General features: G+C 59.6%; 9 protein-coding genes across 9 annotated transcripts; all 9 read left to right on the top strand.

The window, feature by feature from the left end:
• Positions 1-472: 472 nt before the first annotated feature.
• Positions 473-1495, top strand: LINJ_30_2960 (conserved hypothetical protein; the record flags this gene model as incomplete). The annotated part of the gene is made up of 1 exon (XM_001467105.1): positions 473-1495. The coding sequence occupies one exon, from the start codon at positions 473-475 to the stop codon at positions 1493-1495; it is 1023 nt and encodes a 340-aa protein (XP_001467142.1).
• Positions 1496-2759: 1264 nt separating this feature from the next.
• Positions 2760-3335, top strand: LINJ_30_2950 (conserved hypothetical protein; the record flags this gene model as incomplete). The annotated part of the gene is made up of 1 exon (XM_001467104.1): positions 2760-3335. The coding sequence occupies one exon, from the start codon at positions 2760-2762 to the stop codon at positions 3333-3335; it is 576 nt and encodes a 191-aa protein (XP_001467141.1).
• Positions 3336-4635: 1300 nt separating this feature from the next.
• Positions 4636-6000, top strand: LINJ_30_2940 (conserved hypothetical protein; the record flags this gene model as incomplete). Its single annotated transcript, XM_001467103.1, has 1 exon — positions 4636-6000. One exon carries the CDS (start codon positions 4636-4638, stop codon positions 5998-6000), a length of 1365 nt encoding a protein of 454 aa, XP_001467140.1.
• Positions 6001-7459: 1459 nt separating this feature from the next.
• On the top strand, positions 7460-8620 carry LINJ_30_2930 (putative mitogen-activated protein kinase 5; the record flags this gene model as incomplete). The annotated part of the gene is made up of 1 exon (XM_001467102.1): positions 7460-8620. The coding sequence occupies one exon, from the start codon at positions 7460-7462 to the stop codon at positions 8618-8620; it is 1161 nt and encodes a 386-aa protein (XP_001467139.1).
• Positions 8621-10574: 1954 nt separating this feature from the next.
• LINJ_30_2920 (putative aldehyde dehydrogenase) lies at positions 10575-12332 on the top strand (the record flags this gene model as incomplete). Its single annotated transcript, XM_001467101.1, has 1 exon — positions 10575-12332. The coding sequence occupies one exon, from the start codon at positions 10575-10577 to the stop codon at positions 12330-12332; it is 1758 nt and encodes a 585-aa protein (XP_001467138.1).
• Positions 12333-13911: 1579 nt separating this feature from the next.
• On the top strand, positions 13912-15285 carry LINJ_30_2910 (conserved hypothetical protein; the record flags this gene model as incomplete). The annotated part of the gene is made up of 1 exon (XM_001467100.1): positions 13912-15285. One exon carries the CDS (start codon positions 13912-13914, stop codon positions 15283-15285), a length of 1374 nt encoding a protein of 457 aa, XP_001467137.1.
• Positions 15286-15998: 713 nt separating this feature from the next.
• LINJ_30_2900 (conserved hypothetical protein) lies at positions 15999-18020 on the top strand (the record flags this gene model as incomplete). The annotated part of the gene is made up of 1 exon (XM_001467099.1): positions 15999-18020. The coding sequence occupies one exon, from the start codon at positions 15999-16001 to the stop codon at positions 18018-18020; it is 2022 nt and encodes a 673-aa protein (XP_001467136.1).
• Positions 18021-19615: 1595 nt separating this feature from the next.
• LINJ_30_2890 (conserved hypothetical protein) lies at positions 19616-21028 on the top strand (the record flags this gene model as incomplete). The annotated part of the gene is made up of 1 exon (XM_001467098.1): positions 19616-21028. The coding sequence occupies one exon, from the start codon at positions 19616-19618 to the stop codon at positions 21026-21028; it is 1413 nt and encodes a 470-aa protein (XP_001467135.1).
• An 879-nt stretch (positions 21029-21907) lies between these two features.
• Positions 21908-22975, top strand: LINJ_30_2880 (conserved hypothetical protein; the record flags this gene model as incomplete). Its single annotated transcript, XM_001467097.1, has 1 exon — positions 21908-22975. The coding sequence occupies one exon, from the start codon at positions 21908-21910 to the stop codon at positions 22973-22975; it is 1068 nt and encodes a 355-aa protein (XP_001467134.1).
• Positions 22976-23319: the final 344 nt, after the last annotated feature.

Here is a 23319-nt window from a genome sequence, read left to right as displayed (position 1 = left end):
CGGTTTGCGCTCCACCGCGATCGCACTCCCTCTTCCTCCAGCCCCTGTCACCTTTCGAACAGGCGAGGCGCAGTGCTCGTCTTTGCGCCACACGTTGCTGCGCACTAAAGTACCCTTGCATCACTGTGCTCTCTCACTCTCCCCTCTCACGTTATTCCGCATCTCGAAACCTCCGCCGACGTATTCGCACGTACATATTCAGTGCGCCGCCTCGCAGCGTGAGTACTTGCCTTTTTATGTTTGTTTGCAGCAACTAGCGTTCCCTCCCCCCCACCCCCACGCCGACACACACACACACACACACACCACATCCCCCTTTCGTCCTCCACTTCATCACGCGAAGCTTTCCAGTGCAAGCAGCAGCATCCGTTCTCTGCGCAACGGTTGCTGTTATACCTCCTGCTGCCACCTTCTCTGTTTCGCTCACCAATACAGACTCACGCATCGGAAGGTCCTGCTCACACTGGCACCGATGCTGCAGCCCTGTGTACCACAGCTGAGCGCCGCCCTCTGTGTGATGGCGGTTGTCGTTCTGCTGGGCTGTGTGACAGCCCAAGCGCAAGAAAACTGCGGGACTACCGCGTTGTGTAAACCGTATGATACGAACGGCCCTGCGTGTGCGCGCAAAAAGCGGATGAATCTCCGCTTCATGTTGCAAACTTCCAGGGAGAACAACTTCACGGTCGGCACCCAGGTACACCATCTCGCCACCTACAGCTTCTGCCCGATTGTAGACCAGCTCTCCTCCTTCACGCTGATAAGCGCACCCTTTATGACCAGCTGCTACATCACCAAGGACGAAACGAGCGGTGCGGTTACGGATCACCTCTCCATGGACATGGGGCCTCGGTATCTCTCCGTCTACGGCTTTGGTGCCTCGAATAGCACACTCTATCCCCAGAAAGGTGTCTCCACAGGTACCGTTCTGATCGCCGTGAACGGCACTGATCACACCGGCGTGTCCAACTCCGTCGGCATTGTGACGATGCTGTCTCTGGAGATCGGCCTTCATAACGGCTTATTCAACTATGTCGGGGCCGCCGCGGCATCCGAGACGACCGTTGCGAATCCCAACTACGACTCCGTATTGTGCAAGAACGGCACCGTACCCCCTGCGGGCATCAATTATTGTGATAAGAATATCACCATTCCGGTGGCGGCGACGGTGGTGCAGCCAGCCAAAGTGGGCTTCGCTCCGACGTGCAACGCCGAAGATGTTTGCACGTTGGGCGATCCTAGTGTCTATACGTGTATCGGCGAAGTCCCGGGGCAGAAGAACTGCGGCGTCTATAGGACTGACCCTACTGACATTCGTAAGTTGCAAATGACAGTGTGGGTATCGTACTACGGCACAGACTGGCGGCGGAACGTGCTCACAAGTGGCGGCAGAAACCCGCTCAACTACCTTACCTTTGTCAAAGAAAATGCGCTGCAGACCTTAGCCAACAAGATCGACTCCCTTTTCCACGGAAACTTCTCTGATAGAATCTTATGAGTGTGCCCCTGTGCGTGTCAGCCGCTGCTGTCCGTGGTGCTACCCACACGCTGAGAGGGGGGTGGGGCGGAATACGAGGAGGAGGACGGCGAGGTTCATGGAGAGAAGAGGTACCTCGGTGAGGGACGCGCCCGTTCCCTCACTTACAGCGTGCTGTTCTTTTTCCTTCGTCGTCGTCGTTTTTTTTCTGTTTCGTGGCGACGGGGAGGGGGGCTCCGTTGTTTTCCCTTGGCACCGGGCACCTCTCTTGCTCTCCCGGCTGAGTTCCTCCTTCGGTGCTATCCTTGCCGTTGCTGTCTCCCTCCACCGTGTACCCTCGATGCAAAGCCTCCCACCCCCGCCCCCGTTATTGTTTGCCATGTTTTGCTTGTTTTCTGCTGTCTGCGTCTTGCTTCTCTTTTCTCACCCTCTCCGCATATTCCTCCCAGTCCTCGAGACTTTACGAGGACACACACGAGTATGCAGAAAGGATCGTCATCACTCTGGATAGTGCAGCAGTGATGGTGATGGTCACCACCGCTGTGGGTTTGCATCGCGCGACCCTTCGCTCCGCGTTCGGATGGTGCTGCTTCCCTGGCTTTGCATGTGTACATGCACGTGTGCGTCTGTGTTAGTGTACCAGTCACTGTGTTATAGGGAGCGTGGACTTGATCAAGAAAGCACGCTCTATCGGACGAAGCGGCAACGTGCTGCTGCATATGAATGCCTCCCTATCTCTGACCATGTGTGCGCCTGCGGGCATACGATCTTGTGAAGGCTCTCCAATCGGGTGGCACCTCGAATATCGCCTTCAACTCCCTTGGAGGTCATGGGTGCGTCCCTCAATTCCATCCCGTATACACACCCAATCGATGTGTTTGCGTGTGCGCGTGTGTGAGGGAGACGTCTTTCTGTATGCCCGGCGCACCTTTCACCTCGCGCCTCTCCGTTTGTATCTCTGTTGTGCACAAACATGCAACCATACGCACACATGCTTTCACGGCTCATCTCTTGCGTCTCTCTCTGCTTTGTGTGTGTATGTGCACATGCAGGGCGGTGGGGAATGCACACCCCTTCATCCCAGAAGCCAGCGGCGGCATCCCCGACTTTATCTCGACCTCTTTTTTTCGCAGCTGCACTGCCCTGGCACACATCACAAGTAAACGTGACCTCCGCTGACGCCAGCTCGCTGTTCTTGCTCAGTAGGCGCGGACCCCCTTTCGCGCACAGACCAGCACACGCTCATAGAGAAAGGCCTAGTATCACAGGCCACAGGTGATTGGGTATGCCGATCTCTGCCAATTCCCTTGTTCGTTGGAGTCTTGCAGCGGTGGGCGTCTCGGGGGCAGCACTGGGCGGCACCTACGTGTACAAGACATACTTTCATCAGCATCCAGCTCGGAATGAGAAGATAGTGCAGCTGGCTGCAATCGCTCTCTCAGGAGAAGTCGTCGACAAGTCTCTCCACGACCCAGAAGTGCTATCGCAGCTGCGCACGTTTGGGCTGCAGGTCCTCACGCATCCCGTTGTGCTGGCCCACCTTAAGAAGTTTTTTATCCACGAGCTCACAGACGACACTCCAACCCGCGCTGCGCTGCGTGCCTTTGTCGTGCGGGACGTCATTCAAGATGCATGGGTGGAGGAGGAGCTCATCGGCGTTGCGGAGGACCTCGTAGACTCTGTCAAGGACAACCCTGACTTGTTTCCAGATCGCATTCTTGCCCAGATCGGCGCGAGTGCGCTGGAAGGGCTGCAGACGGAAGAGTTTTGGTGGGCCGTGCGTCGAAGCAGCAAAGCAGCTGGCTGGATCGCTTTCATTAGCCCCCCGCCCCACGACATGACCTTCGAAGCACCATTCTAACCGACCCGGAAAGATAAGCTCGTGCTCACCCACGGTCAGGGTGCGCGTGTCCGCCTTTGGGCGTGTTCTTTGTTTGTCGTGGGCTGCATCATCCACCACTCTACTACCCACTCACTATCGTTGCGCCCTACCAGCTCGTGACAACTTCGCCTACCCCACCACCACCACCACGAGCGCTAACTTCGCTCATACACGCGCGTACCTGAACGCAGTCACGCCTTCGTTTCGCGCAGCCTCTGTATACACGACTTCAATAAAAGACGGACCGATGAGCGTTGCTACTTTACCGGATGTCCGATAGAAAGAGGATGTCCCCGCGCGCGCCCGAGAGAAAGAGAGAGAAAGCAAGCCTCGCGGGGCTGTGAACGGCGTTCTTGTGCGAGAAGCAGCTCAGCTGCCCTCTGCAGACGCCACTACCCCCCCTTCCATATGCTTCTTCTCATGCGTGTGCATGCCACCCCCCACCACACTGCTTCTCCTGCCGTTTACTGCCCCTGTGCCTTGCCTACTCCTGCTCCCCCACGTTCCTCTCATGCCATTCAGGGGTGGGGGAGGAGGTTGGCCCGCAGTGGACGCTCACGGCGCCTTTCTCTCTTACCCACTCCCCTCCGTCCCCTCCCGTGCCTCTGCCCCACTGAGCACACCCGCACACGCACGGGTGAGTATAGCGCGCACAACAGCAGCACTGATAGCGCTGGAAAAAAAAAGGGCTAAGCTCGGCGATGCGCTTGTGATGGGTCGTTTCTTTACTTCGCTTTGCTTGAATGGCGTGCGGACGTCTGACAATGTGCCGCTGCACGTGGTGGATGCGCAGACGCTCTCGCTGAACGGGAAACTAGTGGCGGCCGACGATGTGGTGGAGCTCGCCTTGCCGAGCAAGTTGGCGACCGCGATAATGTCATCCATGGCAGCAGCGCCGGCGTACGCCTACTCGATATTTTTCTTGTTAGGCTCTCAGGTGCATCACGGACGACTCGGCGACGCCGTCGTCCACTACATCATCCGAAATCAGGCCCGCCATCGTTCGGCCCTTGATGAGCGTCAGATCGCCCTGCGGCCCGTCGTGACAGCACCCGAGGACCGGAATGGTACCAACACAGCTCCCCTGCAGTACGAAGAGTGTCTCCTCTTCGCCTACGACGGCGGCGCCACGGCGTGCGAGACCCTTCGCGCGAGCGACGCTGCCGAGACAGTCGATGAGGTGCTTCGCACGCTGAGCGTCATCTCGCTTGCCGTATTCAAGTACAAGGGGAACAAGACGTGTGCGGTGCTTGTCGGCTCTCATCTTTCCACGGCACACATGGCCGCACTGTTGCTGGCATCGCGCCGGCACGTCTTCCTATATATGGATGAGTCCATGTCAGCCGAGGAGATGCTGGCAACCACGGCCGAAATGCAGCAGGTGCGAGAGTCTCTCTTTTCCTTTTCGACACCCCTCGCAGTGGATGCGGAGCGAGCACGGCGGACGGTCGGCAGCAGCAACGGCGGCGCGTCGCCTCTTCACATGAGTTGTACGCTGAATGCCCTGGCCCACACGGACGGGGAGTACGAAGTACTTCTAGCGGCGGTGTCGCGGGAGTGGGCCCAGCAGCAGGAACGGCGCTCGACGCAGCACCTACATGGTGCGGCCACGGCTCCAGGCGATGGTGAGGCTGGTTCTGTACCGCTGCCAGGGGCATTCCAAAGAGAACTGGAGGATGCGCGGGCCGCGCAACGTGACGCCGAAGACGCGCTGGCAGATCAGCGCCGCGCGCATCGCAAAGAGGTGCTGCTCCTCCGTGCGGAGCTCGAGAGCGCGCAGCGGAGCGGCGACGACACGGTCGTCTCGGAGGTGCCGAACGGGTCCACCGTGAACGGCAGAGCCGTATCGCAAACCTTTTCGCATTCCCTTCAGCAGCAGCAGCAGCACAGCCACCGCCACCACTCGAGTGATGCCGAGTCGAGCGCCGTCGTATCGCAGCTGCAAAAGGCTCTTCAGGACGCGCGCAAAGCACAGCAGTTCGCAGAGGAGAAGGCCCGCTTGTTGGAGCTGCGGCAGTCGCTGACGTCGGGCAGCAAAGGCGCACCCACGGGGGCAGGAGACGCCAGCGGCGCCGTTACCTCCCCGCGACCGTCTCTGCGTCTGCAGCCGTCCAGGGCGACCAGCATCGCAGCGCTCAGCCCCTCCGCGGCCGCACCGCCCGCCTGGGAGCAGAACCTTCTCAAGCAAGAGAACGCGGCGCTCGTCGCGGAGTTCCAACGCAAAGAGAGGGCGTGGCAGCAGCAACTGCTCCAGGCTTCGGCTGAGGCGGCACAGCTGAAGCAAGAAAGAGCCACCATGAAAGCCACGCTGCAGTTGCAGTCTCAGGCAATCGCGGCCGCACAGCAGGCGCTCGTGGACAGCCGCGTAGCACAGGAGCAGGAGATGAAGCAACTCCTGGAACGTGTGCGAGTGCTTTCCCAGGAGTCCCGCTCCCGGCGCCGTAGTCAGACCCAATCCGCCGACACAGACAAGACGCGCGGCTCTCACGCAGGTGGTGATGTGCCTGACGCAGGGGTGCTATCGCCCTCAGTCCGTTTATCTCGCCCACTACAGCGGCAAGCCACGCCGGAGCCGTCGCCTGTCGGCTCCCCCAGGCCGAAGACTACAGCGTCCATCTGTGGCATCATGAGCCCGGATCGCTGACGTCGTGAGGGCTGCGGCTTTCTCTCTGCGGTCGAGTCGCCACCGCATGTCTTGCGCTCTTCTTCGGTGTAGAGAGTGGTGGTGAGGGGGGGGCCAGAGGGCGAGTATTCTGCGGCTACGTTGCCGCATCTGCGGCACCTTCCATGCGTCTGTGGCATGAATCAGCCGCCACGGGGGCACCGGTCCATGTGCGTGCAAATGAAGTTTCACCGCGCCCCACTCACTTCTACTCGTGTATCATTACCGTGCGTTCTCTAGTGTGCCATGTGGGGTAGATAAGGAAGGAGAGCCTCACGTACTCATAGATATTTTTCAGGTCTGCTTCTGTGTAGGTGTGCGTATGTGTGTGTGTGTGTGTGTGTTCACACGAGACGTTGGGAATGTCGGTGTGTGGGGGGTGAGGTGCAAAGCCAACCGACAAAACCAGCCGCGGCACGCACATGAACGGAAGCGCACCGTTTTGCGGAAGAGGTCCAACTGGAGAATTGCAAGCCGCTAGCAGACCATCATACATGCTCGACCGTCATCTAGTTTTCTCCCGTTGTTTCTTCCCTCGCTTCATCATCGGCGTCGACGAACGTTGAAGTATGGGGCCACGCAGCGAGGAAATGTGCGAGGGAAAGCAGAACCACGCTCGCTTGTGCACGCGCGCGATTCGACACGCCGTGGTTCTCCGCGAGCAACCGCGGCAGCAATACGGAATCACATGAGCCGGTGCGTGTGTGTTGGCCCTCTTCCCAAGCCGACCTCGTGGCAGGTCTTTCCACTCCATCTTTCTTTCCTCTTCGCCTGTGCCTCTCCTCCACTCACCCGCTGTCCCTCAACCAACGCTAGTCGCGGACGACGACAGCACAAAAGGGAAATTGTAGCACACACAGAGAGAGAGACGCACATACTGGCAAAGGCTTCGGCAGACAATTAGATTCCTCTCCTTCCCTCCCTCCTACACGCTCACACCTACGCCGGACAGCTCCCACGCGCCACACCTCTGAACTCTACTTGTTCGGGGCCTCGCCCCTTCTTTCCTCTACACAGGCTCACACACGCACACATTCAAGCACACTCACTACGCCTCGCGAGGATCCGGACACGCCCTAAGTCACCTCCTCCGAACCGTTTTTTTCCTTTGCTCTCTCCACTTCTTATCGTGTATCACAGGTGTGTTACGCGCCTCTTTTGTCCCCTCGCCTGCCCGTTCCCCCATCTGCGTGACCGACACTCTTCATGTGTGCTCTCCCTCCATCTCACGGTGGCTGTGTACGTTCGAGTGAGTATCATCTTGCACTCTTCGTTGCTTCGCGTCCTTTTGCCGCCGCGTGATTCCCTGCACGGTTCGAGCTGTCCTCGACTTTGTTTTGCTTTTGTGCGTGCCTCGGGGCTTGCCAGCTACCTTTCCCTCCCCTCCGTATCTCGCATAGTCCTGGGGGCTGACGTCGACGCCCTGCGGTGGCGTGCGAGGATGGCGTCCAACGCAGCCGCCAACGGCAGCTTTGGCTCCTCCGCCAATGCAGTGCAGCTCGTCTCAACGCAGCGAGGCCGAAAGGTGTACTGCGTGCGAGGGCAGAGCTTCGACATTGATGACAACTACACCGTGACGAGCGTGATCGGGCACGGCGCATACGGTGTGGTGTGCGCTGCGTTAGACGACCGCACGTTCCAAGAGGTGGCGATAAAGCGCGTGAGTCGCGTGTTTGAAGACTTGATCGATGGCCGCCGCATATGGCGCGAGATACTCCTTCTGCGCATCCTTAAAGAGTGTGGGTGTCGCAACGTTCTCCGGCTGATTCGTGTGCTGCCACCGCGAGACCCCATCATGGAGTTTCGTGACCTGTACTTGGTGACGGACCTCTATGACATTGATCTTTTCTCTATCATTCGTCAGAACAAGTGCGAGTCAATAGACCTGTTGCGGCGCATCAGCGTTCGTGTGCTTCGGTGTCTGGCGGACATGCACTCTATGGGCATAGTGCATCGTGACATCAAGCCCAGCAATATTCTGTTGCGTGACGAGAAGAATGCCGAGGAGGCGATAGTATGCGACTTTGGTTTAGCGCGCGCCGGCCTGCACAGATTGAGTGAGCCGCTAGACTTGACCGACTACGTCGTCACCCGGTGGTACCGCCCACCGGAGCTGTTGCTCATGTGTCCGTACAGCTACCCGATCGACATTTGGGCGGTCGGCTGCGTCATGGCCGAATACGCTATGCAGCGACCATTGTTCGCCGGTCGCGACTATATTCACCAGCTTCAGTTTGTGCTCTCTAGCATTCCAATCACTGGGGTCGACTTCATCGAACGTAGCAGTAGCAGCTCCGGACTGGCCAATATGAACGAAATTGCCAAGAAGTACAAGGGCACCCGTCCGCTGCCGCAGCTGCTGTCGAAGCTGCCAAAGGATGGGCTGGAACTGGTCACGGAAATGCTCGCCTTCGAGCCGAACAAGCGCATTACCGCGCAGGAGGCGCTCAAGCACCCCTTCTTCAGCAGCGTTGGTGGACCGGATTGCAAGTCCTACCCAGCCCCTCCCGAGCTAGACCTCGGCTTCGACATGCACGCGGAGGTTTCCGAGTGCCAGCTGCGCCGCGCCATCTGGGACGAGTTGCAGTATTACAGAAAGTAGTAGTGCATCGTCAGCAGTATGCCCTAGGCAGACGCACTCACACATACGTGCACGCACACACACACACACACACGCATGCGCTAACAAGCTCGCGCCGTTAACAACGAAGAGAGGCACACCTGCATTTTTCATGATGCGTGCATGCGTGTGCGCGTGTGTGTTGGAAGAGGGGTGGGTGGGGTGGAGGCACGCCGGGCCTTCTCTTTTTCCTTTTCTCGCTGTTTGCACAACACCGTTCAAGAGGCCAATCTGATGCGGTGTGGACGCGTGCCACGGAGGAAGAAGAGTGGCACTCGCGGTGTCGTGCTGCTTCGTAACGCAGACTCGCGTTGCATGCCCGCTTGCCTTTTTCCTCCTTTTCGATCCTCCCTTTTGGTGGCCATGCTCACACTGGGCGAAAAGAGGGCAGCACGGATGGGTGAACGCGGAAGGAGCGCTCGCAGGCACACGCACGCAAGCCCAGCCTGTGATCTGTTCGCCTCATGCGCCCACCACCGTCATGCTTCTCACCCATTCAGCTGCGTTTCCTGCTGTTTGTTTCTCTGCAGCTACGAGGAAAGGCTGTGGCATAATGTCGATGTCGGAGTTGGCAATTGAGTGGTGGCGACGGTGGTGGCATGTGGATGACGTGTGTGTGTGTGCATGTGTGTACATACCTGAGAGAAAGGGAGGTGAGGTATGCGAAATGGCTGGAAGCATGCCGTCTGCCTCTCCCGTATCCACTGTGTGACAGCGAAGTTGAAACGCTCCGTTGTGTGATGTTTGATTTCGTTGCTGCTGGGTCGTCGGCGGCTCCTTTTGTGTGGGTGTCTTACTCTCCTTGGGATGCTAAAGCTTACGTGCCTCTCTCTCTCCCTGCCTACCTCTCCGCGCGCCTGTGTCGAGGGGCGGAAACGAATGCGGAAAGGAGAGATGGCCAGGAGATTCGGGGAAGAAAAAAAAAAGAAGGCCCTAAGCGCACACATAGACAGACAGTGAGACACACATCCTCTGTCGTCGGCGGCCTTGTTTGGTCCCTGTAGATTCTTCGAATGAAGCTGAGGGGCGCAACCTTCACACACAAATACACAGGTATGTTCGTCAACAACACGCAAAGTAAAAACGAGGAGGGCACGCCGGTGAAGGAGGCGGCTGATTGTTTCCGCTGTCTCTTACTCTCCCTCCCGCTCTCATGTAGTCGCTGCACAGAGCGCCGGAACTACTGGAATAAGGTGCCTTGCGACGACAGTCACTGCAGGTGTGCCTTTAGATGAACTGGGGGGGGGGTGAAAAGGGATTGCATGATGGCGTTGGCTCGTATGGTCGCATGGCTCTGCCGTCGCATGGTGTCGCAGTGAGTGTGTGTGTGTTAACGCGCGTCTGTGCATTCTGTTATGTCTATTGTGTGCGATGGCGGCGATAGGCGACACTCTCTCTCTGTCTCTCCTCCTCCAACACCACCTACACCTTCAACGCGGACCCTTGTCCGAGCACACGCACACAAACGGCACACGCGCGTGCCATGCACTCTATGCGTGCATACATGCCTATCCCACCACGTCAACAACAAACGCATGAATGCCGCTGCCAGCAGCCGTGCATCATCCTTTTGTATTTACCCCGTCATAGCATCTTTGTTTTCCTTTTTTGTTGTTGTTCGGAGGAGAAGGCCTTTGCTGTGTTCTTCTTGCCTTTGCCGCCCGTCTCGCTCTCTCTGTCTACTCTCCTCCACGTTGGTTCCATTTTCCGTGTTCGCGCGTTTGTATCTGTGTGCGTGAAAAGACGCCGCTCTCCCTTCCCTTACCACGCCTCGAGAACACACCAACGAAATCGAAAAGGCAGAAGGCGGAATCGATAACGCCGACAAGCAAGAGGGACTTCTGAGCGCCTCTGTCTGCAGCAGCAGCAGCAGCAAGAGAATACGAAACCAAAAGCCGTGCACACCTACACACGCACACCAAGTAACGGAAAAAAAATGTTTCTTTGCTACTTGCTGATGGTCGATCTCTTCTTGCGCGCCTACACCATCTTCAAGTGGCTGTGGGCGTGCGTGGCGCAGACGTTTGACCGCTACACCGCGCCTACGATTCAGGTGCCGCTGCCGGAGGTGAACTTCACGACGGCGCCGGCCGCGGAACCTCTCCACCCCCGCTCCGCTGGCGAGGGCCAGATTCAGTGCTATGATAAGGGCACGAACGCCCCCATCGGCACCGTGAAGGCGTTCACGCCGGCGGAGGTGCGCGAAGTGGTGGTGAAGGCCCGAAAAGCGCAGCAGGTCTGGGCTCTCACTCCCTTTTCCACTCGACGCAAACTGCTCTTCGCGCTCATGGACTACATCCTCGCCCATCAGGAGTTCATCTGCCAGACGGCCTGCGTGGAGTGCGGCAAGACGATGATGGATGGCACGCTTGGTGAGATGCTGACCACGTTCGAGAAGCTGCGCTGGACTGCAGCACACGGTGAGGAGGTGCTGCAAGAGGAGGTGCGTGATGTCGGTCTCATGACCATCCACAAGCGCGCCAGCGTGCGCTATGTGCCCTTCGGCGTCATTGGCGCCATCGTCTCGTGGAACTACCCGTTCCACAATATCTACGGTCCCATGATCTCCGCCCTCTTCGCGGGTAACGCCTTCGTCGGAAAGGTGTCGGAGTATTCGTCCTACTACGCCTCCTACTACGAGTCTATCGTGAAGGACGGCCTGCGCCAGCTTGGCTACTCGCCGGATCTCGTGTCCTTCCTCACGGGCTTCGCGGAGACGGGCGAGGCTGTCGTGTCGTCGGTAGACAAGCTCACCTTCATCGGGTCCCCTAGCGTTGGCAAGATCATCATGCGCAACGCCGCGGCGACGCTGACACCGGTTGTGCTGGAGCTCGGCGGCAAGGACCCGGCCATCATTTGCGAGGATGCTGACCTGGAGCAGGTGATCCCGGTCGTGATGCGCGGCAACTTCCAGAACTGCGGGCAGAACTGCGTCGGCCTCGAGCGCATTCTTGTGCAGGCGAAGATCCACGACCAGTTGGTGCTCGAGTTGACTCGCCTGACGCGCGCCCTCACCCAGGGCCCCGCCTCGCAGGGCCAGTACGACCTCGGCGCCATGACGATGGGCAAGGCGGCCATCCCAAAGATCCAGCAGCTGGTCGACGATACGGTGAAGGCAGGTGCCACCCTCATCTGCGGCGGCAAGACGACGAGCGACCAGTTCTACCCTGCCACGATTCTGACGGGCGTGACGCCAGACATGCCGATCGCTCAGGAGGAGGTGTTCGGCCCCGTGATGGTCATTATGAAGTTCAAGACAGACCAGGACGCCGTGAAGATGGTCAACGCGTGCGCCTACGGCCTCGGCTCCAGCGTGTTCAGCGCCGACATCCCGCGCGCGCAGGCCATCGCCGATCGCATCCGCACGGGTATGGTGAACATCAACGATTTTGGCATCAACTATCTATGCCAGTCGCTGCCGTTTGGTGGCGTGAAGATAAGCGGCTTCGACCGCTTTGCTGGTCGCGAGGGTCTGCGGGGCAACTGCATCGTGCGTGCCTCGACGACCGACCGCATCCCTGGGGTGAAGACGACTATCCCGTCGATTCTGCAGTACCCCATCAGCCCGGTCGCCTTCACCTTCATGGAGAACCTCGCTCAAGTGATCTACGGCCGCCTGCCGCGCATGATCACCTCGGTCAGCAAGCTGCTCGTCATCAAGCCGGGCAACAGCACCGACAAGAAGAAGGCGTGATAGGCCGCACAAGCGGAAGACGGCGGAGTACGAGAGAAACGCGGCCACCGCATCCAACGACGGCACCAAACAAGCTCCCTTGCTCTTCGACTACCAATATGAAAATCAAAAAAAAAGGCGTGACTGCCTCCGAAGCACCGGATGCACAGCACGAGAGCAACCCAGTGCTAGACAGTTGGCAGACAAGTGGCATTTTCCGATGGCGTACGTGCGCGCGTTCGAGAAAGGTTGATCACAGGAGAGGGGAGTGGGGCGCCCGTTCTGAGGAGTGTGCCCTAGGCGGATGCGTCTCCCTCTTTTCGAGCGTCCTTCCCTCTTCGGGTGTTCGTTCATCTGACGAGGGCCGTTGTGGGGTTACGTCTGCGTGTATGGGACGCCGGTGCGTGCGCGTTTCCTTTGTGCGAACGGATGCGTCAAGAAAGCACAGAGATGAGTGGGGATGGGTGGGAGGGGGAGGTAGAGAGACGTGACACCGCGCACGCAGGCGTACCGCGAGTACGAATGTGAAAGATCGTGAGGCAACGCAAAGGAAAAGGGAAAAGAAAAGGTTCTTCGTCTTCAAAAAGAAACAAGGGTGGTGGAGCGCGTGTGTAAGGTTCGCCAGGCGCCACTGCGCTGCCTTGGTTTGGTCGTCTTTCTGCTCTACGTCGGCCCTGGTATATGCGTGGGTGGGTGTGTCGGTGTGGACAGATGTCATGCCCGCCGATGAAGACACACGCACACCCTTCCGCTCGCACGGAGGTGCGGAGGTAAGACGGATAAAAAGGACGGCGGCGCAGCGGAATGGGAAGGTGAAGTCCAAAGTGGCGTAGGAAGGGCAGCGTCTGCTGCAGGGACTTCCACGGCTGGTGCGGCGACGAGGAGTCATGGATGGGGAAAAGTAATGCGCAGACCGCTGACGGCACAGGTCAGTACTGTGATGTCGCTTGCCCTTCGCCAAACGGCGACGGGGTAAAAATTTTTTCTTTTTTATCCCCCGTTTCCCTACCACCATCACCATCTCTCTCACATTCCGCGTCGCGCTCTGCCATCCTGCGCGTCGTGCATGTTGTTTTCCGTCGACGCCTCTTTTCTTTACACCTTTTTCTTTGCCCTCTCCCCTCCCCGTTTTTATATAATGTAAAAGATGAAGCGCCATGCGCGCGCGTGGACCTCCTCCCCCCCTCCCTCCCTCCCTCAACTTGGCACCCGTCAAGACAAGCCGAAGCAAATGCATCAAAGAAAAACACGACGCATCCGAAACCTGTATGGCCCTGGGGTACTCGTCTCCGCAAGGCCTAGCGATGCTACGCATTTGCGCGGAGTCAGCAGACGGTGATGTTCTTCTGCGGAAAAGCGGAGGGTCACACCGCTGGCGGGCAGATATGTGCTTTTCCGAGAGGATTTTGATACGCGTGAGCCAGCATCGCCCTCTTCTCCTTCCTCCCTTGCCCTGCCGTGTTCACGTGCATACTTTTCCTTCATGCTTTGTCTTTCGCCGCTGAAACACAAACAACAAAAAAAGGAAAGCGCAGGAGAAGGGCAGCGCCGTCAATCCTGCAAGAGCACACAGGCACACACGCACATCTCGCCATTACTCATGTCGGTGTTCCCCGGCCTGTGTGGCGATGTGGCGACAACGAACTACCGTGTCTTTTTGGGCACGTTGCCGAACCTCACCGTTGAAGAGCGCTTTTTGCGTCAGGTGCAGCCAGTGTTTCCGTGGTACGCGTCACGCAAGCACGTGAAGGAGCAGGCCAGCGAGTTTCTTGAGATCGACCTCGCTTCCTGTGACCCGGAGCTGCTGCTGCGCTACACCCATGTCTACTACGTGAGACGGCAGCTGTACGACGAGCTGGTGGATCGACAGCTGACACTGATGGAGACTGGCAAGGCGGCCAAGGTGGCCGACAGTGCACTGCTCACGTGCCTTGCGCAGGTGAATGCGGCCATCACGCCTCGCTTGCAATACGAGCTGCACCTTCTGCAGCAGGCCAAGAAGGCGTGTCGGGTGCCGCGGCGTCGTGAGCTGAACCCTGACGCCGCTCTCGAGGCACATGACTACCTGTGCATGATGCGTGTTGTGGAAGAGGACGTGGCTGGGGTACCGGATGCGGAAATGCAAGCCCGCGCGTACCTGCCGCGCGAGGTGCTGGAGGCAAAGGTAAAGGAGCTGGCGGCCATGGTCTTTGGCGACGGCGGCTCTGCCACGAAGGGCACAGGTGCAGCGCTGGAGAGGAAAGAACAGAAGCTACTGCAGCGCATGATCCCGGCCGACTACAACAAGGTAGGCGCCGTGGAGAAGCTCCGTCCTGTCGACGTCACAGCCCTGTATCGCTTCACCGGCGAGCGGGTGTGTGGGTGGCCAGCAGACAAGCCGTTCTCGCGCGCGCTGTGGGGGCACGTCTTCCGGAAGGTGGGGTCGCACCCCCTGTACCTGCAGCGGGCCTCCCTCTACTGGGCACGGCACAGCGGTCTTGACCCGCAGTCGGCTACCTCGACGATGCCAGCCGACCTCGCGACTGCGGTGTGTGTGCAGCAAACGCTGTTCCCCGCCCTGAAGTACCGCTGCCAGTATTTGTACACCTCCCCGGATATAGCGCGACAGCAGTGGCGCACAGGCCATGTCGTGCCGCTGTTGCGCCTGTTTCCTCTCCTTGGGGCCCCTGCCGCCGAGGACCTCGCTGCTCAGCTGGTCGTCGAGGGCGAGTGGGCCAAGCTAGGCATCGAGGCGGACACCAACCTGCTGCAGGACACGGTGCTGCGGCAGCTGAAGGATATGGTTGAGCAGGTGAGCGCGTTGTATGAGAGCGACGCCGGCGCGGTGCTGAAGCGTGTGGAGGATGGGGCGAAGGTATTCTGCCCGTCTCTCTCGGAGCGGGAGTCGCTAACCATGCGTGGCGTACCCGAAGACACTAGCAGAGAGGTATCCGCAGCTGCTGCTGCAAGAGCGGCGAACGCGGCGCCAGCGTAAGGATGCGTGAGGGTTGAGCAGGGATGGTGCGCAGTCACACCCATGCGCGCCGCTGAGAAGAGACAGCGGAAAGAAGTTGAGCGCGCGTGAATCGGGGTGTTGTTGAGGACTTTGTTGTATGTATCCCGCGGCGATGGGTTGACGCGTCCGCAGGTGAGGCGAGCGCTCGCTGATTGCTGATTGCGCTTTCACACAAAGGGAGGTCCACACGCCTACGTGCGGGTGGCGCGCGCAGCCGCTGTGGCAGCCTCCCTTCCTCCCTCCCCCTCCCTCCGTCTAGGGCATGGGTACAGACGGAAAGAGAAATAAGAGACAAGCTGCGTGCATGTGGCACACACGAAAACTCATGCACAAATAAACACGCGAGAGCGCGAAGATGGCTGAATCAGTTGCGTTGGAAAGGGGCGAGGAGGAGGCGACCATCTGTGCCCTCGTCGGCTTCTCATCGTGGGCCGTGCTTCTGTCGCTGTGGTTTCGCTTTTTCTGAACTTCGAGCAGGCTTCATATGGACGTGGACGACCTTCTCTCTTTCTCTCTCTCCTGCCTGCCACCATTGCGCCCTTGCGCACTTCCTCCTTCCTCTTCAATGCCTTCACTATTACGATGGTCTCTCCTTCGCCTCTTTTCTGGTCATTATCGGGTGGCGCACCCGCTGTCAGACGTGCCGCGCTCTTCTCGCCTTCCACCTCTGCTTGTAAAGGTCTCGGGTGGCCATGAAAGCGGGTGGTGGTCTGGCGGCGCTGTTGGCTCAGACGGTGGTGGCGGGCGACGTAAACGCCTGTTGTGGTGTGCTGCGGCGCGTTTTTAGTGAAACACTGCAGGAGGACCGCAGATTGACGGCGCTAGCCTCGAACGCAGCACGCAGCGTGCGTCGTCGCGGTCACCATTCGGCCGGAACGTCCCCCTCTCTTGCCACAGCGCCGGCGGCCGCGACAACGACGCTGTCTTCCTCCGCATCCTCTTCTTCCTTATCATCCTCTTCAGCCTTGGCGGCCTCTGGTGGGCACAATGATGTCGTGAATTTTGCCCGGTATGCACAGCACCAGCGCGCCCAGGCGCACTCCTTTGCGAGCGCGGCTGCCCAGGCCGTGCTACGCACCAGCTTTGTGTCACCTGATGGTGCTCAGCCTGGGGCGGTGGCAGCGGCGGGCACGAAAGGGCGCCAAACAGATGCGGGGGTCCCTCAATCGCATCGGGCCTCCACGGCTTTCGGCGCACCGACGGACATCCCCATCGCTCAGCGAGTGTGGAAGCTCGCCAGGAGCACCCTGTCGACCGACTCGGCGCTTGTGAAAACCTCGTCGCTCCATGTGCTCTGCCACACCGCTCAACGCACGGGCTACTGGGAGGAAGCGCTGCACTTCTGCGAGTACCTGCCGCAGTCACCAGCACCGTTGTTTCTCTCCTCCCTCCTGCGGCCAGACAACGTGAACCCGATTCTCCGACACTGCGCCACGCGAGGTTGGGCATTAGACGTGACCAACGCGATTCGAGTACTGGCCGAAGAGCACGGCAGCTGGTCGGCAGCCTTGGTTGTGGCGCAGGACGCCGAACACCGTCTCCCGTGTGGCGAGGCCTACTCTCTTGGCGTTCTGGTGCCGTATCTCGCCGCGAGTGGGGCAACGGCGCAGGCGCGGCAGCTATTCGAATCGGGACTGGCGCACGGTGCCCTCATCGATCCTGTTCTTGTGCAGCAGCTTGTCATGCAAACAGCCACGCTGCGGCAGTGGGAAACGTGTCTGCACATGCTGCAGTGCCTCTACCGCACCCAGGAAACCGCGCAGCTGCTGCCCGCCGACGCGGACTTCTTCTGTCGGCTGATGGAGGTGTCACCCGGGTGGGTCACCTCGCTGCAGCTGCTGCACATGGCGCGCGCCTCCGATGTGAAGCCGAACGAGCGCACCGTGGCCATCTTGCTAACGCAGTGTGACCAGGCCGGCGCGTGGCGCGAGGCGGCGGCGGTGTACGACATGGCCGTCAAGGAGGACTTCATTGACAGCCTCGCCGTCGGTTCAACCTATCACACGCTGGTGCGATCGTTCAGTGCGATTCAGCAGTGGCAGAAGGCGCTGGAGGCACTCTCGTGGATGTCGAAGGCGGACGACGCCTCGCTGACCGCTGGCATGACGGAGCTGGTGACGCTGTGCGAGCAATCAGGGCAGTGGGAGGCGGCCCTCTCCATCGGGTCCACGCTCATGGACAGCGGCGTGCATTTGCTTTCGGCACAGACTTCCATGGCGCTTCTCTTTCTGTGTGCCAAAGGTGCGCAGTGGGAGTTTGCCACGCGGCTCTTCGATGCCCAGCTCCATGACGTCCGCGTCGACCCACACCCGCTGTCCCTGTGCGCTGTTATGCAAGCGTGCGTGGCGGCGCGGCAGTGGGAAGCGGCGTTGCGCGTCTACGGCGGGGCGAAGTCCTCGCAGCCGCGCATGGTGGTACCACCCCTCGCCCACCGCATCGCCGTCAAAGCATGCGTGTCGGCTGGCAAGTGGAATCTGGCCATTGCGGTGCTCGACGCCACGCGGCAGGATGGATTGCCGCTGGACAACTACAGCCAGCGCCTGGGCCTCTGGGCTGCCGCTATTCAAGGGCAGTGGGAGCTATCGCTCGCATTTTTTCAAGGCATCCCACGGCGCTCTCGTACCCCGCAGGACCGCATGATGGTGCGCCATGTGACGCGAGCCATCAGCCCAGCTGTGGACGCCATCGCTCTACGTTTCCTCCAGTCGCACTAGTTGCGGCTGCTGCGGAATGCGTGAAGCAGCAAGACGGGGGAAGGAGGGGGAAGTCACGACGGTGGGCGCTGGAGGTAGTCCCGTGTTGACGCCAGCCGCCAGCCTCCCTCCTTCCCGTGTCTCACAGCACATCGAACGGAAGCGCCATTCCCATTTTCTCACAAGCGCTTCCCCTCTCTACCCACACCTCGGATGCATATCTAAGACCCCACGTGTAAAACGGCGCACCCGCTAAGCACCCCGCCCCCTCCCAACACACACACGTACAACACGAGAAAGCAGAACGCCTTGACGGCACCCCACCGCGGTGCCGATGGCGCAGCCAGAGCAAAAAGGTGCCAGACGAAGAGAAAGGAGCGTGGCCCACACACGCATAGAAGCAGCGTCATCCCAGACTCTTGCCACGTACATCACATAGGAAGCGTACTCCGCGGTAAGCTCGATAACGCGTGCCAAGGTGTTTGCGCCTTCATCGTGTCTCGTATCCTCTCTTTTCTCTCATTCATCAATGAACTCTTGTCTGACATGCGCACAGGTGTTGTTTCGCATCACCACCACCACGACCACCCTGCCCCTTCCACCCATTCTCTCCCTATCCCGCCACCTTTCCCCAGCGCCTCCACGATTCCTCGCCTCTCCTGCGCCCGCCAAGGCCCCTCCGTGGCAACGAGCCAGCCGCCAAGAAGAGCGCTGAGCTCCGCCATGCCCCGGCGGCGCTTTTCCGGAAGAGGCTCACGTGACTAAGTTCTCAAAAGAAGGTTGCTGTGAGTAACATCATGGGCGCCACCGTCAGCATCGCCGCACGGCGGCTCTCATCGGCTGCTCTGTACGGTGTGGGGCTGTGCTTGTCGGGTCTGCAGTGCCTCTCCCGCGTCGGCTTCATCACAATTCGCTGAAGTGTCATGGTTTCGGCAGCCAAGAAGGCGTAAAATCTAATCAACGACGTGGCTCTGGACTTGGAGAATGTGCCGATCTTCGGGCGTCGCCGCCTGGCGTTCATGGCCCATAGACTCCATGGAGCCGCCGGCTTCACCTCCCGCTTCCTTGTTGCGCACCGCTATTTGGCTTGGGTGTACGTCCTCGCGCTCACAGTGGGGCCATGATATTACAAGAATGCACTTGGCCAAATCCTTCGCTAGCATGACTTCGAGCTTTATAGGCCATGATGACGGTGTTGATCTCTCTTCACGTGCGCTGTTTGTTGTACTCTTTTGTTCTTGTATGCCGCTGCTGCTGCTGTCCGCCGTCTTTCCTTGTCACCTCTGTGCAGGACTCTTCACCCATCACATGGCGTATGTGCGCATCTCACACCCCTCCCTACACCTTCACCAACACGCTAGCAATGATGGCTGCCGCGACAAAACTGAATCGTCAAGTCGTCGGCGTTGAAAAGCTGGCCGTTCGTGTGCGGACAAGCGTTGCAAGCCCCCCCACACACACACACCTCTCTCCTCCCATTATCCGTCTCTCGCTCCCTTACCCCCTTTACTTCTCTTTGTTGGTCTCTTGGGCTTGCGAACGGGCGTGTGCGCGGTGCGCATTAGCCTTTTTCGGCTTTATACCTACACACGCACCAAGCCCCATGAGACAGGCGGATGTTCTCCTTGTTGAACGACTGGGTGGAGTCTGCAGCCGACGCTGTCAAGAGCGTCTCTAGCAAAGGCATCGACGTAGTCCGACAAACAGGCGTGCTGGACGCTTTGGAGAGCGTGTCGGTGAACCCCGACTCGGCCGCCGCGGCCGCAGCACCGCAAGAAAAGACGCTGAGCGTGCCGGACATCATGGCGCCACCTGCCACGTGGGCAGGCAGCAAGGAGGAGTGGGTGTGGTGCGTGGAGGCTGCTTTGCGTGACCCCAATACGTGCGCCCTTACCCCAGCTACCTTGCGCGCCGATGCCTCGCTGTGGGAGGAGATGAAGACGACCGTCGCGCACCTCCTCGAAGCCCCGCCACCGCCTGGAAAAAACGACTTGTCAGCGCCCACACCAACGGGTAACAGCACCGAAGCGCCAGCGGCTCTGGCTGCGAAACTGCTCGAGCGGACCGGGGACGCTTACACCCCTGCCGCAGACCTGGTGAAGTACATTCAAGAGCATTACGAGGTGTATCAGGTACGGTCCTACATTGTGCCGCGCTTCACCTCGGACGAAGACTACTGGTTGAACATTGGATGGCGCATCAACTTATACCGGCAGTGCACCAACGCGGGGCAGCTCTTGACATTGATGCAGACCCTGTCACGCCTGCCGCAGCCGTTGCACGATATTGCCGCGGCGGCGAGGAAGCCAGAGGCGCCCAAGTCTGAAGCCGTTGGAAGCGCGCAACATGAAGGAGGAGGCGATGCCCGCCAAAATGACGATGTGGATGAAGACTTCGAAGAAGAGGTGATTCATCTGAAGGACAACGCAAAGTACTGGCACAATACCTGCATGCAGTACGAAGTCATCCAGGAGAAGTTCGTGTGGCTGCAGGAAACTGAAGAGCGGGTCAGGAAGGAGATTGAGCTGGCGGGCGGGAACGTGAAGCTGCTCAGCAGTCTGATACAGCGGAAGGAGGCGTCGACGGCCCTCGGCGCCTCGGTGTTCGACAGCTGTCAGTACCACAAGGTGAAGCTGTCACGGCTCATCGCAGACATCTGCGCTGCCCCCGCGGAGCACAGTGAAGGCACCCTGCTGGACTCGCACTCCGGCACACTGTTTCACGCGCTGGTCAAGTGCAACGACTACGTCAAGGCAGTTCTCGAAGCATATGCTGATCGCCCACCCAGTGGTTCTGGAAGCCCCAAGGGGGTAGTGTCATCCCCCACATCGGCGGCACCGGCGTCTGCGAGGCAGGACTCGCCTGCCCAATGTGAAGAGCCATCCACGGAGGTAGGTACTGGGGGCAGCAGCCCTGTCGAGCTGAGGCTATCAGCCAGCGGCAGTTCTCTTGACCCCGACAGCAACAAGGCTGACGGCAGTGACGAAGAGCCGTTCGAGGCAAAGTTGCCGTGGTCGATGGACGACTGAGGAAGCTAGGGGCGCCGAAGCCGCCTCTTCTCCCTTGCCCTCGCATCCGCTTCCTCTCCTACAGTGCTCCACGCTGTGGTTTTTTTTTTCTTTTGTTTCTTGTGCTTCTCTGTTCCCCCGCAGTATTGGTCGGATACTGCTGCGCATAGCCACTGCTGGCCGCGGCCTTGCATGTTTGCCATTATTCGCCCATTTCTCTTGTTCCTTGCCCCCCCCGATTTTGCTTAGCATCGTGAGTAGACGCGGGGTGTCCATAGCTGTGGCTTGATTACTCTCTGTGCCTCTTCTGTTCTCGGACGGCTTCACACTCGCACGCTTCGCATTTTTACAAGAGAGACGAGCCACGCCCTCTTTGGCTCTGCAAGTAACACATGTGTGAGGTCATGTGAAGCAATGAATAAGCGAGAGTGGCGGCGATGGCGAACCTTCAGTTCCATTGCCCTGCCCTTGCCCTCTCTCTCTGTGCGTGTGAGAGAGATCGCGGATTTGCAAGTACCACGGCTAGCAAGTCGACCTGCCGGCGCCGGGGCGCTGGGGTCCTTCGTCAGTACTCGAGAGATGCACCTTTCTTCCTTTTCGGTCCACTCTGCATCGCCTCTGTACCGCCTGTTCTCTCTATCGGTCTGTTAGGGACGTTGCGCCGCCGACCTCAATCTGCCGTTTCACGCGCGGTAGACGCGATACACGCTGAGCCACTCGAAGCGTGGCAACAGTGACGGTACTCAGCACGGTCCCAATCCTGGTCCCTCCCCCGCCTCTCCTCCCATAGCGCTCCAGTGGAAAGAGAGTGAGATGAGTGCGCCCCACACGGCGTTCCCGCTCCTGACGCGCGGCCGAGGCGGGGGTAGCGGCGCGAGTGCCGCAGCTCTAGCCACCCGCATGATTTCTGTGTCACGCGCACTGCTGTCGCCGCTGCGGTCACAGCTGCAGGACATCCTTTGCCAGCCCCTTCCCATCACGGAGGAGGGACTGCTCTGTGCGTTGCAGGTCGGCGCAGACCTGACGGTACCACTGACCATCATTGGCTCCTGCGACGACGGTGATGGCGAAGCGGATCTGAAGAGCAAGCTTGTCGTCCACACCACTGGACTTCCTGGCGGGTTTGTCGTGTCGGAGGAGGAACTGGTGCGCGGCCGCGCTCGCCTGCGTCCGCCACTTCCACCTGCAGCGGGAGACACCCCGTCATCCCTTGGCTCCGTTTGCTTGATAGAGGCAGTCACCAGGGACCTGCTTACTGCTTCAAACAACTCGCCCACGCCCTCCGCATCGCCGCGTGGTGTCCTGGACGCCTTCTACAGACTCGCCCGCCGTCGGCACTTCTCCTTGGCGGGCATGGCTCGCGTGCTGGAGTGTGGCTCGCGGCTGCACCCTGGCGCTTTGCAGCTTGACTTCCCTTACCACTGCGGTAGCGCGCACGCCACGAAGCGGTACCTCGACATCACCACCGAGGTAGCCGACGTCTTCGGGGCAAACATGCGGCACGGGACGAAGGTGCTGAGCCGCTATGGCGTCGCCGTTAGCGTCGGCGTCGTGGACCGCCTTACGTCTTTGACAATGCCTGCGCTCATGTGGCACCCATCTGGCGCACCAGCCGCTTGCCTCGCTCCCATTCTGCTCGGCTGCCCTGTGTTGCCGTTGGGGACCGTGGCACTCGACTACAACGGGCCCGTTCCGGGCAGCTCTCTGACAATCAAAGAAGATCCGCGGCGGTACATGAACATCATCGGTGACGATCGTTACGACAACTCTGTGTGGCTCACGCAAGGCCTCTTCGGGGTAAAGCCAGGTGCCTCATGGCCGCGGCCGGGGAAAGCTGGCAACGACGCCGGCACCGCCCTGACAGGGTACGAGGTAGTCGGGGTAAGGTACGACGAGGCCGCCGAGGAGATGGAGCTGCTTGTGCGGGACGCCGTCACCAACGAAGTGGTGGCAGCAGCCGATGTGTGACGATGTGGCGGAACTGAAATGAGACAGACGAAAAAAATGCCCGATGCGCAAGGTACCACCAACGCGTTTCACCTCTCGCCTTGTTCCATTGAGCCGTTGCAGGTCCGTGATCAAGTCGGCGCACACTTACCGCGGCGCACTAGACGCGGTTTTTTTTTGTTGATCACAGAAGGGAAGCACACGCACACGACACCCCTGGGAGGCCGGGTCGCTCACAGCGTGGAAAGAAGTCACTTCCCTCCTCTTTCTTCGTTCTCTTGCCCTTTCGGCGTCCGCATCTCGGTCGGGAACGTCTATCGGCACGTGCTCTCTAGTACCGCACTGCAGGACAGCATGCTGCGGCC

The sequence above is a fragment of the Leishmania infantum genome, chromosome 30 (assembly GCF_000002875.2).
Source record: "Leishmania infantum JPCM5 genome chromosome 30".
Taxonomy (NCBI): Eukaryota; Euglenozoa; class Kinetoplastea; order Trypanosomatida; family Trypanosomatidae; genus Leishmania; species Leishmania infantum.
This window is presented reverse-complemented; position numbering and strand designations above follow the sequence as displayed.